The sequence below is a fragment of the Tasmannia lanceolata genome, unplaced genomic scaffold (assembly GCF_043159265.1).
Source record: "Tasmannia lanceolata isolate RefF3 unplaced genomic scaffold, GAP_Taslan_0.1 ptg000013l, whole genome shotgun sequence".
Lineage (NCBI taxonomy): Eukaryota > Viridiplantae > Streptophyta > Magnoliopsida > Canellales > Winteraceae > Tasmannia > Tasmannia lanceolata.
This window is the reverse complement of record NW_027518690.1, coordinates 41741939-41758309: the sequence shown is the minus strand read 5'-3', so window position 1 is coordinate 41758309 and position 16371 is coordinate 41741939. Positions and strand designations below refer to the sequence as shown.

The window sequence follows — 16371 nt, the reverse complement described above, 5'->3', positions numbered from 1 at the left end:
TCGCTTCCCTAGAAGTAAAAGAACTTTTAGAAATTTTTTTTCCTTTCCAAACATTTCCAGAAATTTCCTACAACCCAAATAAGACCTGCACGATTTATCAGACAGTTATAATTCCCCATATGATGCATGTTTCTTGCATACCACTTGTCCATTAGAGGCCCCACACACTTGACTAGATATAATGATTCCAACCGTTGATTACCATCATACCTAGTAGATTTTTGCTTATCATGTTTGGTAACCATGAAATGTTTTTCCAGACATAATATTTATCCGGAAAAAGGTGTTTGTTTCCTACTTTGAAAATATCGTTCTCAAAGATAGCAATTGGGCCCCACAACCGAAGCATTAGGCAAAAGAGGCGTACAATTTCATCGTTCTGAGATGGAGCTCGGAACCTTACCCGTGTGCGAATATTTTCTTGGGTTCTCCTTTTTTGCCTAAAAGCAACCGACTTCGATCATTTTTCGGAAATTCTAGGGTTCTATTCTGAGATTTTGTCAGCTTTTACTCTGTTCGAGGTAAGAAACTGAAAAACCCATTTCGATTTGATGGGTTTTTTTAGCAGAATCTCTAGAATTCGATAGACCCTGAAAAACCCTTTTCGTGGTACTTAGCCTTTTGCTGTCTTGATATCTATTTGATTTGTTTTTTTTTTTTTTTGTGGGTTTTGCCTTATTTTATTTTGCTTAATGAAGAACCGATGATTACCTGTTTGTTTGTCTTATGGGGTGGATGCATTTTTTTTTTTTTTGGTCTATTGCTTGTTTGGAAGGTGTTGAAATTCGAATTTGTAGATGGGGTTTTCTTTGTTTTTTTAGGAAGATAAGAAAATTTTATTAGGATGCAATTTGAATATGGGCTTTGTTTAAGGGTGATGGATATTTCCCCCTTTCGTGGATTTACGTTTTGTAATTGGATAGGTGAAATTACTAAAGTTCAAAGATTTTAAACTTTTGAATTTAGAATTACTAACAGGAGGTGAGCTTAAAATTCGAATTTAATTGAAGAGAAGATTTTGAGGCTTGAATTGGGGTCTGATAGTTGAATTTGGATTAAGTTTTAGTTAATCTTAAGTTGAGGCATTGATCGAGTTCTAGTATCTAGATTGGGCGACTTGTGAATGGGATTGGGGCACTAATGTGGGCAAGCTCTTAAATTCAAGGTACTGACCTGTTTCTGCGAGCTTGATCCGTTTGTCAAGTGGCGAGGTTGATGAGGCAGCAAATTTTATTGACTGTTACAATGAGCTTATTTGTTTGGCGAGTCAAGAGACGGGTGTGCAAAGGTGAAGTGACTTCCTTCTGGCTGTCCTAGCGGACTTCGTGATTTTCAAGAAATGAAGTAGTTAGAGCCTAACTTGGGGTGACTAGTGTAATCTGTTATCAGTGCAGGAGAGGGCCGTGAAGCAAATGTCTGATACAGTGAATAAGTTATCAAAATAACAATAAAGGTAAGTGTAGGTGTATATGTAGATGTGGTCCTGATAAAACAATGAGTTGGATGTGCTTTCCTCATTCAAAGTGAAGGGAATAATTCAGCTTATAGTATAATAAGAGCAATGTGAGTTTGGCCTTAGAGTGAGTCGTTCACTGAGGGTGTTTTAGTTTGTCTTAAAAGAGTTGTTTAAACACCACGTGCTTACAATAGGGCATGGTGATACAGAGTGTTTACACTCATTTTCGAATTTGAAATCGGTCACATGAGACCGAGCCAGCAATTGATCATTTGTCCTTCGGGGTCAAAGTAGTTTTATGACAGCTGTCATTTTTCCAGAGGATGGAGGCAGCAGTTATTCTCAAACGAATGGGGGTGTACAATTCAAAACGAAAGTGGACAGTTACAGCAAGTTCTCTCTCAAGAGGGGTTGGGCCTGTAGCTCAATGGTTGAGGCTTTGTTTCTCAACCTTGAGGTCCTAGGTTCAATCCCAGCTTACCTACCAAAAAAAAGTTCCATCTCAAGGACGTGGGGCAGTGGATTGGTGAGCTGTTACAGATGATGTTACAGATGAAAGCTGTAAAATGGAACAACTGCATCAAAGGCATGGTTTTAAATTTCCCTGAAACAACCGATATGTTTCCATTTCCATCTCCACTGAAATGGAATCTACATAATTTCCTTTCATGTCATTATTTCCCCAAAATTCGACCGAAATGGCTGGAACTCGAAACAAAAAATAATAATGTAAAGTTGTTATAATTTGCATTTTATTTATTTCATTAATGTAGAGAATGATATTTGGAAAAACATCATTGAACTGCACAACAAAGTTAATGTATCTTCTGCATGAGATGTCATATTGGCATGGGACCAATAACACCTCTTAACTCTATGTGCTATTGACATAGAGATGGGGTCCTTAGAGGAGAGACAAGTCATTGTACTTTTAGTTCATTACAACCAAGGTTTAAAATTTCGATTTCGGTACCGGTTTTGGACTTCCGAAAAACCGAAATTTTGGTCGAAATTTGGTACTCGTTCGAAATTCCGGACAAAAATTTCGAAATTTCGAAATTTTGGACGAAATTTTGTAACGTTTTTTTAAAAATAAAATAAAAAATGCATTTTCAATGGCGAAATTTCTAATTTCGCCAAATACCGGTTTCGGTCATTTCGGTCCGAAATTTCGGATTTCGGTCGAAATTTAAATTTAAAACCATGATTACAACTACTTTTTTATTGACTATATTGTTCTAGACATGCGCGGCAACTCATGTCACTAGGTGTTCCATGCGATTAAGCCATTATGAACGGTTTTGTTGCTTATGTGATGGTTTCTAAGTATGTATTTGTGCGCATTCTTTGATCAGAGATATTGGTCCAAGAACCAAACATCAAGTATGTCTTAGCTTATCTTTACTCTTACTTACTTTTCCACACTCTACTTTTTACTTTTCATTAGCTGTAGTTCCTATCGAAGAATTGAAGATCCGACGAAATGGATTCATCATCTCAGGTCAGGATTTCTCTTTAATTCTCTATCTCTCTCACCCTGGCGTATGTTTGTGTTGTTTTGTTAAGAGGTTAATCAGACACCTGTCGATCTCCGTTTTGCGCGCATCAACGTTTAAGTCGTTCACATTGTGCATGTGTCGACGTGTTGTTTACGATTCACATGTATTGACATTAATAGCCATTGCTTTGACATCGCATCAAGTCCTTTTGTTTTAAAAGGCATTATAGGTCAAGGAAGAAGTGGTGTTTCCCTCTTCTTTTCTATCGCCTGAAATCCATTCCCAAGCGACGGAAATCGGTCGATTACCCCTAGAATTGAATTTTGGACTTCTTATACAGATGATGGTGTTGCAAGAAACCTTAGTGATTCTACTAATCCAGAAAATACCGAAAATAAAGTTCTAAGGACTTCTAATAGGGAAAATCCTAATCCAGTTTCCCAAGCAGAGACACTTCTCTATGGGGACGGAATTCTGATACACTCGTCTCACTTCAAGACATGGATACTTCGTTTAGGCTCTTCAGTTAGTAGTTGACATCATTATCTTTTTAAATAATGATGTTGAGAAAATAAGGAACTTAAAAAGAATGTTTAGATAGTTTGTAGTGATTTTGGGGTTTAAGATTAATCTTAAGCGTTCAATTATTGGGGATCAATATGAAACATGAGGAAGTGTTGTCACATGTCCAGATCTTGTGTTGCAGAATAGAGGAACTACCCGTTACACAACTTGGACTCCCCTTAGGCTTTGGTGTTGTATCCCCTACTCAGTGAGTTCCAACAATGGAAAGAATGGAAATAAAATCACCATCTTGGAAGAAGAAATAACTATCCTTTGGGGGTAGAATCACATTCAATATGGAGACATTTTGGTAATCTCCTGGTGTACTTCATGTCCATGCACTAGAAGAAGTTGAAAGAATACAGAGGAACTTCCTTTGGGAAGGAAGTGAATCTAACAAGAGAAGCAAGCACCTTATGAAATGGAAGAATGTGTGCAAATTAAAGAATCAGTGACATTGGAATCGAAAAGTTTAGATTGCAAAAATAAAGCTGCACTTGGCAAATGGTTATGGAGATATGCTAAGGAAAAAGAAATACGAAGGCATAAAATAATTATGGGTAAGTATGGGAGGGTTGGGGATTGGGAGAGCAGGAACCCATTTGTACTTAAATGTTCAAGTGTATGGCGTTCTATATGGGGGTCCTAAGCCCCTTTACAAGTCTCACTTTAGATATAGGGTGCGAAGAAGGGAGGGGGAAGGGTTGTGGAAGATTTATGGTTATGTGTCCTTATTACTCCATTTTTTTTTTTTTGAAGCTATATCTTTTAGCAATCGATTGAAGGGTGAGAGAGGATATCAGGTTCTGGAGGATTTATGATTAGGTGAGTCCTTGTTACTCTATGATTTTCTGGACCTTTATCTTTTTAGCAATCGATTGAAGGGCGAGAGTTTTGACCACATGGATGTGTATTTAGAGTGTGTCATTAGACATAACTTTAAGGATATGGTGAAATAGTTACTCTTCCATCCCTTCCAGGACTCCTTGTTCAGTCTTCACTTCTATTCGTAACCCTGAGAAGAGAATTTGGACACTGGATACTCAAGGCTCGTTCTACGTTCGCTCCTTCCAATGCTTGGCTAATTCAAAAGGGCTGAATATTCATTTTGCTAGACTCTGAAATTTATGGCTCCTCCACGGGTGTCCTCCTTTGCTTGGACCATGGCGACAAAAGAGATCAGTACTTGCGATTGGCTCAGGAAAAGAAGAATTTGTATTGCTAGTTGGTGCATTCTCCACAAGAAAGATGGGGAATCTTTCGATCATCTATTGGTGCATTGTTTGTTCTCTCATATGTTTTGGTGTGGCATCATTAGGTCATGTGCTCTCTCTTTCTGAATTTGTCAAATGAATATTGAATGGAACAATATGCAAAAAAAAATGTGAAATTCTTAAGAATTGGAAGAACGTTGCTTGGGAAAAGGGCTGGAAACTTAAAGCTCTTCCAAAGTCCCCAACTAGCCCCCCCCCCCCTCAACCAAAAAAGAAAAAAAAACCCACACATACACACACATGATTGGATCAAGCCTTCGAGCAACACGCACATGCTCTAAGGGCAAGCCTTAGAGCAAGCTAGGTTGGTTGGGCATAGGTGATGCCTTTCAAAATTCGGATGGCCAAGGTCAATTATTATTGGCGTATTCTGGCCCAACGGGAGTGTGAGATTCAAATGAGGCACAAACAACCTTAAAAAAAATGAGGTAAAAACAAGAGCTCTTTTTAGCGTATTGATAATTTTTCTTCCTCGCTAATTTAATTATTGAAGGCGACTCATCAAATGTACTCATGGAGATTAGAAAAGCTGTGCGTTAATGGAAATCAGCCGTTGTGGAAATACTAGATCTTTGTCTCTGTCTTGATCCAGAAATTCTTCCTGAGCCAAGATCGACAAACGAGTTGGCGTCTGGCTAATTTGGCTAAAGAAGTGGTGGAGTGGTAGGATCTAGATGGTTGATTTTTGGGTAAGGATTGTGGCTGTTTTCTTTGTTTTTGGGTTTTTTCATGTCTGTTTTTTTTTACATTGCCACTCTTGGGATGCCTTGTCCTCGTAGCATGGATTGTATTTCCTATCTTTGGAAATCAAGTTCTGTTATCTTTCAAAAAAATAAAAACTAGGTTTAATGAAGTGGACACACACACTGACTTTCTGTTAATTGGATAAACAGCTGACACACAGGGACAATCTTTATATATGGAAAGGAACGGGAGGCACAACCTATTTTTTCAATGTTGAGATCAGACCCAAAACAGTTCATTAAACTGGGAATATCTGGAGCTATGTCATCATCATTACCAGTTCCGTCCACCCGTTTGGAAGAGAAGTATCCTAAATTGCCAGATTCTCAGCAGGTTTCCTCGGAAAGAGAACTGAGAACAAATCCTGTGTCCTTACTTGGGGGCTCAAACAGTGCAGTTGTTGGACACTTATTTTCATCAGCGTCAGGATTCTCTTCAGATCTTCACATTTCTTCCGTTTCACCTCATGAGCGGCATTTGCGAAGTGTTCCATTCCTTTCTCAATCTTCAAACAGCAGAACTACTTTACCTTCAACAATTTCTTCTCATTCTGGATTATTTCAATCTACAACCTCAAGTAGTTTTACCAACGAAGAGAATGAATGGTGTACCAATCCGCTGCCGGGATTTCTTGATTTCCCTGATAATATACGCATCCAGCAAAGTGGGCTCCATAATAGTGGTGGTGTATCGTCTGAGGACCATACAAAGAGAAATGATTGGCAAGAGTGGGCAGATCAGCTGATCACTGATGATGACCTTTTGGCCTCCAATTGGAGTGACATTCTTGTTGATGCAAATGTCGCTGATCCGGAACCCAAGGTAGGCTACTCCTATCCAAGGCAACTGATGTGATCCGGCCTTTGGATCTTGCGTTTCCATTTGATAGCTTTATTATTTTTATCTTATTTGAGGACATATGGTTATTTTTAGTAGTATTTTGAGCCTAGATGTTGGGGATGTCCACATCATCTAGGGCCTCATTCATGCACACACTACCCATCCCATATTTCTTTTCTTCCTTTGTTTTCCTACCATATGTCCTCAAATAAGACAAAAAAATCAAGCTATCAAATAGAAAAGCAAGATCCAACGGCCGGATGACATCAGCAACAGAGATGCTAATTAAGTCTACATGCAGACATACTAGTCTTGTACAGATGTCGTGGTTCCATTGTTAAATTAAATTACTTGCACAAATTTGACTTATGTTTCTGTTTGTTTATTGTAGACCATAGACCAGGTGTCCATGCCATCTTTTAATATCATGGCCAACCAGATGCAAAATCATCAGCAGATTTCCATTCATTCTGGAGAAGTATGCCCTATTGCTAGTCCCTCATCACCTGCCAATGGAGCCCCAACCAAGCCACGCATGCGTTGGACTCCGGAACTCCACGAGCGCTTTGTAGAAGCTGTCAATCAGCTTGGCGGTAGCGAAAGTGGGTAGCCAACTATAACACACTGCAATTCTGGATCTTGTTTCTGCCTTTTTTTTAAAAAAAATAAAACGGTAGTGAAATTTATTAAAGGAAAGAGATTGAGATGGTCAATACAGAGAAAGAAACACAAAACAAAAATAGAAGAATAACTGAGCAGATAATCACGGGGGAGGAGAATCAAAAAGTGGATAGCCAATTATGTTTCTGCTGAATGTGGACTGATCTGTAATTTTTGACTTACAGGAGCGACTCCTAAAGGTGTACTGAAGCTCATGAAAGTTGATAGCTTGACTATCTACCATGTAAAAAGCCACCTGCAGGTCTGTATGTAGTTTCTGATCTGAAGATTACTTTCATCGAAAAACCTTGTATTCCCTTGTTTTTTATTGGATTTCCTGCTCCTTGAGTTGCAGAAATATAGAACAGCCAGGTACAGACCAGACCCATCTGAAGGTAAGTTGCTTACATCTTCAAGATTCATTGTTTACATATGTTTTCCTGCTCTTTGGCCATGTCCTTGCTTTTGTTATCATATTGTATTATTACCTGTTAACCTTTTTGTCTGGTAGTCACTTTATGGTATATGTCATTTATCTCTGAAACTGTTCTTGTTTCTTCTGTCTCACACAGAGAGTTCAGAGAGAAGGATGACTCCATTTGAACAAATGTCATCTCTGGACCTAAAAACGTAAGTTACTGTTTTTATGCTTATTTAAAAAAATTTCTAGAACTATTTGTTTAGAAAATTTCTAGAACCGTGTTATTTGTATGAACAGATATCTGGACCTATGTGTTATTTCATTGTATGAACATTTTTACTGTCCACCAAACTGCATTATGTAGTGGGCATATTGATGCAGTCCAACATAATACCCAAGGAGTGGAGGTCTCAGCCCAAATAAAGGGAAAGATGAAGTATTGACCTTGACCATTATTACTGTAAATGTCAGTGCAACACCTTGTTGATGTCAGCGTAAATGAGGATATTTTTTTAATTTTTTGATGGATTTTATATGGGTTTTGGAAAGTCTCAATTTGATTTATTTGGGGACTGGTTTTAGGTTGGGAGTTTCTGTTTTTAAGTGCAGTTGGAATCCAAGTCAAAATAGAAGCCTTTTGGGACTGTTTGAGTTGAAAAGTGTTTTGGAGTCATAATAGGGCAAATATACAGTCTATATAAAGGGTTTTTGGATTGGTTTATTATGCATTATGAAAATTGAAGTTTATGCAATGACTTTTACTCTTTTCTCTACTGTTTTCTCTTTGAGGCAGTAATATATTCTTCTCTCGTATTTTTTTGAGGTATGTGATTTCTTTATCTTTGGTTTGGATTTGAGTGTAAGACTTGTTTTTTTATTCTATTTTGTTGCGCCGTGATTGGTATATCAGAGCACGTTCGATCTTAGGACTTGTATTTGGAAATATGGAAGCAAAAAATCGTGCTTGTAGAAAATTCGGGAGAGACCGAGGGAATATTAATTAGTGTTTTGAAATTGTTATTAGCCTACTAAGACTAGTATATACTTTGACGAGATGGATTGAGTTATGCATGACCTTCAACTCTTGCATCAAGAATTTATTTGGATTTGGGGCATCATAGATAGAGGCCGACAATCCTCTAGAAAATTTTACCAATCAACTGAAAGTGTCCTAATCGAAACTCAAGTCTCAACTCAATCAGGAGGTGAAAACGAGGTTTGTTTTGGTGGAAATCATCATGGAGGAATTTTGGGAAACCAAACTCATCAAGCCGAATAAGAATACAACACCTTTGATGACGAAGAACTCGAACTCAACCAACATGCTAGCAGAGATGACTTCTTGGGACAGCATGGTGGCTTGAAAGATTGATTCTTCCGAGATGGAGGAGATAGGGGTGTTGAGATTGATATGGTTGATTTTCATGGAAAGCGTCATAAAGAAAAAAACTTTCCTTGATTTGCTCATGAGTGTAGAATTTCTTCGATTGGTGTGATGACTGAAGAGCGGAAGTCTAAACTTAAGGTAGCTGCATCAATTTGGTGGCAACGAATACAAGAGTCAAGGGAGAGGCAGGGACTGCCCAAAATTCAACAAAAGGAACAGATGAAAGAGAAGTTTCGGGAAAGGTTTCTATCGGTTGACTATTTCCATGCTCTCTTTTATCAGTACCATAATTTGTAACAATGAGAGAGAGCGTGGAAGAGTATAATTTCGAACTAGCAACAAGGGCTAGTTTAGTTGAAACAGAATAGCAGCTTACCGCCTTTTATGTTGGTGTCCTTCAAATTCAAATTCAGGATGAGCTTGTGACCCGACAAATTTGGATGGTTGAAGAAGGTTATCAATTAGCTCTTAAATTCGAAGAAAAGCTCAAACAACTTGGAAACCAGTGCATCAGAGCACCTGTCACTAATGGACGAAGGATTCTAGAGCCTTTCGAAGCTCTAAAAGTGATCGCTTTACCACAACGATAACCCATATGATTTTTCAAACCAAACCCTCAAGTAGGGATAGGTTCCTCCGTACGAGTAGTTTCTTCTAATATATACTGACAATCCCTAAGGGCCCATTTGGATGCAGAGAAGATTTTGATTTGGATTTCTCACATTTGCAGCCCTTTTTGCATTGTAATGTGGATCCGGATCAAATTCTTGGATTTACAATTCAGCAAGGGCCCGTTTGGATACCTCAGATTTAGTATTTGGATTTGAAATTGAGTTTTCAGTACAAAATGAATAGATCTGCCAGCTCATGTTGAGGGAGACAGAGAGGGAAGGGGGTAATTCCTGCTGCAGGGGAGAGGTTGAGGAGCCAAGAGGGTGAAGGAAGCTGCCAGATCTGTGGATTTCCAATTTCTTATTTCCACAGCTTATTTGGAAATCTGATTTTTTTCACTGTCAGCTGTTGAATTGGAAATTCAAGGATTTGATCGGGATCCAAATGTCAATGCAAAAAGGGCTGCAAATGTGAGAATTCCAAATCAAAATCTTCTCGGCATCCAAACAGGCCCCAACTGACAGTGAAAAAAGTCAGATTTCCAAATATGCTGTGCAAATAAGAAATTGGAATCCAAAGATCTGGCAGTTTCCTTCACCCTATTTGCCCCTCAACGTCTCCCCTCCAATAGGAAGTACCCCCTTCCCTCTCTCTCCCCCTCAACATGAGCTGCCAGATCTATTCATTTTGTATTCAAAACTCAATTCCAAATCCAAATACAAAATATGAGTTATCCAAACGGGCCCTAATAGAACTAAGTTTGAAGGAGTTGGGCATTTGTCTTTAAGTTTCCTATATGATGAGCAAACCTCATTTGTACCAGAAGAAAGGCTTATGAAGATGTGGCTGTTAATTTAGATCCAAAAAGTGGCTATTCACTTGTGATCCAAAGAGTGATGACCTTACCTAAGCAAGAGCTAGATGAGGATTGGTGTCGAAATAACATATTTCGAACATAGGTGCTTTGTAGAGACAAACTATGCACTATGATCATTGATGGGACTCAAGCAAGAAAATGATGTCCTTGGAGATGATGAGGAAGCTTAATTTGAAGGTGGAGAAGCACCCCTGACCATCAAAAGTGGCAAGGTTTAAGAAAGGTAATGAAGTCCTTATGATATACATTGCCTAGTTAATTTCCCTATTGGCAAATCACTTCTTTTGGTTTTTACTGGCCTAGGAGTATGCTCCTGGCCTCCCTTAATTGATTCTATGTAATGCAAGTAGGGACCCCTGGTCCCCTAATGTAATCTTCATAGTATCAATGAAATTGTCAATTTTTTTAAAAAAAAATTTCCCTATTGGCAAAGGATTATAAGTTTCGACATGGTGTGATGTGGTACCCAGGACACATGTCATATACTCTTGGGTGGAACATGGATAGTCGATCGGTGAATCATCCACCACGGAGAACCGAATTCTTACACTTTGAAGGATAGAAAAAATTTCACGTTGAATCCATTGAAAGAAACTGTTTGTCCTTAATCTAAGAGGGCATAGGTTTCTAATATCTTAACTACTCGTCAACTAATCGAGGAAACTCAATAGACCGGACAAATCAATGCTTGTTGGCAAGGTTGTAATTGAAGGAGAATCAATGTGAGAAGAGCTTCCACAAGAGATCCTAGTACTGCTACATTAGAGATCCTAGTACTGCTACATTAGTTTGAAGATATTATTATAGAGGAATGCCTAATGAGCTGCCTCCTATGAGAGATATATAACATAATATTGATCTTGTAACCATTGCAACATTGTCTAACAAGTAGCCTACCAAGTGAGCCAAGCAGAACACAGAGAGTTAAGGAGATTGATTGACAAGTTGCTGTACAAGGAATTAATTCGTAAAAGTTTCAGCCCATGTCCATGCCCAAAAAAAGGTTTCAGCTGATGTGCAGTTCCAACACTTTTTACTGTGAAGGTCTATTCATGGCGCATATGTGTGGATAGTCGTGCTATTAACATGATAACCATCAATACAGATTTCCAATTCCTCATTCGGATGATATGTTGGATATTCTATTTGGCTTTAGAAACTTAGCCAAAATCGGCTTGAGAAGTGGGGATCATCATATACGCCTCAATCTAGGAGATGAATGGAAGACAACATTCAAGATGAAGGACGGATTGTATGAGTGGCTTATCATGCCATTCTGGCTATCAAATGCGCCAAGTACATTCATGAGAATGATGACCAGGTACTTCGCCCTCTTATTGGTAATTTGTTGTGGTTTATTTTGATAATATTTATGGTTATAAACTTATAATCAAAGTACAGAGAACATATTAATCATCTTCATCAAGTGATGGAGGTTCTTTGAAAGGAAAAAATTCAACTTGAAAAAGTGTACATTCAGGGAACTAGCTATGTGGTGTTATTCAATGGGGTGAAGGTTGTTCAAGAAATGGTGAGAGCAATTGTGGAGTGGTCTAGACCTACTATTGTGGCTGAAGTATGCAGTTTTAATGGGCCAATTTTGCAATATTTTATCGCTGATTACTTGGCAATTTCATCACCATCATTGCTCCTGTGAGTGCATGAAGAAGGAACCTTTTATTTGATCTAAGACAGACGGATGACCGATACACCTATACTCGCGCATTCCAACTTTGCAAAGGTATCTTAGGTGGACTGCAATACTTCACACAAGAGTTGGAGCGGTTCTTAGACAAGTGTGATGCCCAAAGCCAAAAAGCGCAAAGCGATAATCGATGTATGACATCTTTCATGGCAGCCAATTATGTATTCCTCAAGGATCTTTGAAGGAACAATTCATTAAAGAATTGTGTGGAGTTAGTTTGGGAGGACATTTTGGCCATGGCAAGACCATTGCCTTGGCCGAAGATTGGTATTATTGGCCAAAGTTATGGAAAGAAGTAGATCACTTTGACAAAAATTGTGGTATTCGCCAACCTGCAAAGGGCCAATCGGAAAAAATCAAGGTTGTGCACGCTTCTTCCTATTCCTTCTTCGTCTTGGAAGCATCTATCTATGGATTTTTGTTGGGTCTCCCACAGACTCAGTTAAGTAATTATTCAATCTTTATCATGGTAGAATGATTCTTGAAAACGACTCTTCATTGATTGTCGTAAGACTTTGGATGCTTCTAATGATTCATCTTTGTCGTAGTAGATCGATTCTCAAAAATGACCAATTTCATTGCTTGTTGTTAGTCTTTGGATGCATCATGCCTACTTTATTTTTCAACGAAGTGGTATGTTTGCATGGCATTCCAAGTTATATTACTTCCGATATTTCCATTGGATACTTCCTTCTCAAGAATCATTACCTTTTAGCTGATTCCTTCTTGACGATCATCCATCCATTGGATACTTGCTTCTCAAAAATCATTACCTTTTTTGCTACTTCTCAACGATCATTACCGTGGTCTTCAACTCGTTGACCTCCTCCAAGGAGTTTCCTATGCATTCATTGTGTTCTTAATGCAATTGTGAATTTCTGTCTTCATATGTTCTTTATTTCTTCCTTGAAGATGTTTAATGCACTCCACATGTCTTTCTCAATAATCCATGGAATCCACCTTTGTTTCTAGGTGTCTCAAGGCAAGCTCCACCTTGCCCACATGCTTCTCATGTGGCATGAGGTCCATGGATTGATCCTGCTCTAAGGACTTGTCCGTCCTGAACTTTGGAGGCACACCTCCCATGCTACTGGCCTGATCCATTGCAGTGACCTGTGAAGTCGTTATTGTGCTTCTGAATCCTACGAATGAGCACTCCTTAGCTTATAATTTTAGTAAGCCTGCTCTGATTCCAATTGTCACGAGCCTTAGCCTTAGCCTCATACACGTGAGACACTCATGCAATGACTTGACTTTACTCTGAGTCGCCTAAGTTACCTGGCCTAGTGAAAACTAATGCAAGAAGGATGCTTAGACACTCAAGTGAGGAAGCACTATTGAGGAAGGGAAAGAAAGCTTGTATTACATTATGGAAAGCTTACAAAGCCTAAAGTTCTGAGGTTCAAACCTCAGGGGTACTCTAGATACTCTTAAAAATGTTGAAAAATATCTTCACACTTCCATGTATTTTAAGAGTCCTTACACAACTCTAGAATTCTCAAATGCTGTCTTTTTTTCCGTGATTGGTTTTAGCCACCTTTAGGCCTATAAGTGGGGATCAAGTTGGGGCAATCATCACCCTATCGCCCTGACATATAAGTAGCATGTTCTGTAAATATTGTAGCGACCTGCACCCTCTCATAGTCTGGTTCAACGTGATTCACTTTGCCATTTATGAAATGGCAATCAATTTGCCACTTCATAAATGTTAACATATTTTCCTTCCATTCTTTGAAAAAATATTTTTTTTTGTTTTATTTTTTAAGAATAAAAAATTTAGGCTACTAATATTCCCATTACCATCTTTTGATAATGGCACACAAAGCATGTTGACTAAGATAAAAAATATAAATTTTTTTCTACCTTTGCAATTAGTACGGGCACAACTATTTAAACCATTTACATCCAAGTGGCACTTTATCTAGAAATGCAACAAATCAAAGGTTGAAAAATAAGGCCTTAATAAAAACTGGAAAAGTTCTAAATTGAAAAATAGGGCCTTAGTTAAAACAAATCTAAGAAACACGTTTAAGGAAAAATTCCAAACTTTTTGGGGTTTTCTAGAAAAATATCAAACTTTTTAGTGTTTTCCAAAGCAATTTTTTTCCAGAAAAAATTCTACAGAAAAGAAGGAAAACTGTATTCTTTGATTTGTAGGGTTTTTTTTTATTCACAACAGATTAGGGTAGGAATTTTGTTTTTTAGACGTAAATCAGAACATCTGTCTATTTTTTGTCATTTTGACAATTTCAGTCGAATTTCAAAATTTTGACCGAAATAATGAAGTGGAACTAATCCATTGAGATTTTGTTTTGGTGGGGATGGAAACAGAAACATTTCGGTCGCTCTGTGTCGGTTTCAGTGGAAATTTAAAACCATGACTCGTTATAAATCTACACAAATAATTACTATTATTAATTATTCTCTAAATTGTCATGTTGAACTCGGTTGATTCTCTAACTCCTAAGCACTATTTTGGTAAGCAGGGGTATTGAAATTACCGAAGCATTGCGACTACAAATGGAAGTCCAGAAACGGCTACATGAACAACTTGAGGTATGAATTTACAATCATACATGTCTCCAGTAGTCTATTGCATGTCTGCATTAGTTTATTGTGTGCTTCTTGCCAGATCTGGTATACTACTCATCTCTGGGAAATTATACATCAGCAAAGTCTTTTTTTTCAGCTAGAAAAATATGCATAAGGAAAAGTGTCATCCATTATAAGCCAAAAGCTCTCCCCTTTTGAAAATCAATAATAGACTGTTGCTTTGGACAGGCTCTAGATTGATAAAGCAGGACAAATAATTAAAAAATATATGGATGCAGCAATAAATATGACCAGCACACCAATGTACTGGTATCATTATTCACCAGTCCATGGTTCCTTTCCACAGAAACTGTGATGTCATAATTTATGCTGACAGTAATTTATCTGCTAGGCCTTGTTATCAATGGGACATGCCTCCTCAATATCTACCCCATTAGGTGATTCTATTCCTCCAATCTGTGACCTTTAAATAGATGGATTGAAATTAAAAAATAGTTGTCTACATTCATCAGTAAAGCCTCCAAAAGTAAAGGATTGGGATAGTCTGATGGGGGAGATTTTCTGGGCATGGCCCATCCCTAGCAAGGTCTAGCAGATTTTGGATCGTTGAGCAAGTGGCTCTCACTTGTAGTTTTGCCTGCCAATATTTTTCTAAGGAAATCATATACACATGCCTCAGGCAACTATTATGTCAACACTGATTGTCATCCTCTATCTTCTCGCAGATTCAGAGAAATCTCCAGTTGCGTATAGAAGAACAAGGTAAGTACCTACAGATGATGTTTGAGAAGCAATGCATGCCAGGTGGTGACAAGCTCAAGGCACCCTCCTCTCTGAATGACCCATCTGCCCAATCCTCAGACTTACCTCATTCGTCTGCCAAAGCTGAAACTTTGGAAAATAATCAAGTTGAAACAGAAAATGATGCACCCGATGTAAAACGAACAGAGGAAAGCTCCCAAAAGTTGGGAAGCAAGCTGAAGATGCCTGAAATTGAAATCTCTGATGATATAAAACCAGATACCGAAGGCGAGTCATGTTATCCACTTGCTAAGCGTGCCAGAGTGATTGACATAGAAACTCCATCTGACAAGTCAGCTGATGACTGATAACGTCGACTCATGACATCGCAGCTTCTCAAGATGGCATTGATCAGTGTAATGAGAAGCTTTGTACATGATGTTGAGGGAAGACACTGAGGAAGGTTGAAGAAGAACCAGTGATGGGCTTGCTCTTTTGAGTAAACATTCATGACCAATGACATGTTTTCTCTTGCTTTGTAGTAAATAAATTAGCTACTTGAATTGTGGTATTATGCTCATCGTCTTAGGGCGAAGGTTTATTTAGGAAATACAGTTTGAGGCCTAAATGATGTATGCTTGTGAAGAGAAGTATCAGTTTATGAAATTTTTATGGACTCCATTGTTAGACTTTTACTGTCATTGGGAGAAATCTAATGATTTTTCTGGTCATTCATTCATTGCATGTGTTGAAAATCTCATGGAGTTTGATTGAAATTGGCCTTTTGAAATAGAAATTTTGGTTTATTATATTGTGGCACATGGGCATGTTTGAAGAAATTCGGACAGGAAATGTGTTCATTTTTTTAAAGCATGTTATAATAATGAGCCAAAGTCACATTGTCTTAGATACTTTAAGCAGCTGTCAAAGTTTGATGCGAATTTTCTAGAAATTGTAACCAGCTGCTTAAAGCGTACAAGACAAGTGGCTTTGGCCTCATTATCAGAACATGGTTGTGCCGATATCAGTAGACTGGTT

At 38.2% G+C, this 16371-nt stretch overlaps 1 protein-coding gene across 3 annotated transcripts; it reads left to right on the top strand.

Moving 5' to 3' along the window:
• Positions 1–339: 339 nt before the first annotated feature.
• LOC143890142 (protein PHOSPHATE STARVATION RESPONSE 1-like) lies at positions 340–16064 on the top strand. 3 transcript variants are annotated; one of them, XM_077394708.1, is made up of 9 exons: positions 340–521; positions 5386–5482; positions 5687–6359; positions 6769–6979; positions 7223–7299; positions 7393–7432; positions 7610–7667; positions 14526–14595; positions 15318–16064. In XM_077394708.1, the coding sequence occupies exons 3-9, from the start codon at positions 5748–5750 to the stop codon at positions 15699–15701; spliced, it is 1452 nt and encodes a 483-aa protein (XP_077250823.1). In that variant the 5' UTR covers positions 340–521; positions 5386–5482; positions 5687–5747; the 3' UTR covers positions 15702–16064. The 3 variants fall into 3 exon arrangements, with proteins under 3 accessions (XP_077250823.1, XP_077250824.1, XP_077250822.1); XM_077394709.1 differs by having other exon boundaries at positions 5287–5482; XM_077394707.1 differs by lacking the exon at positions 5386–5482.
• Positions 16065–16371: the final 307 nt, after the last annotated feature.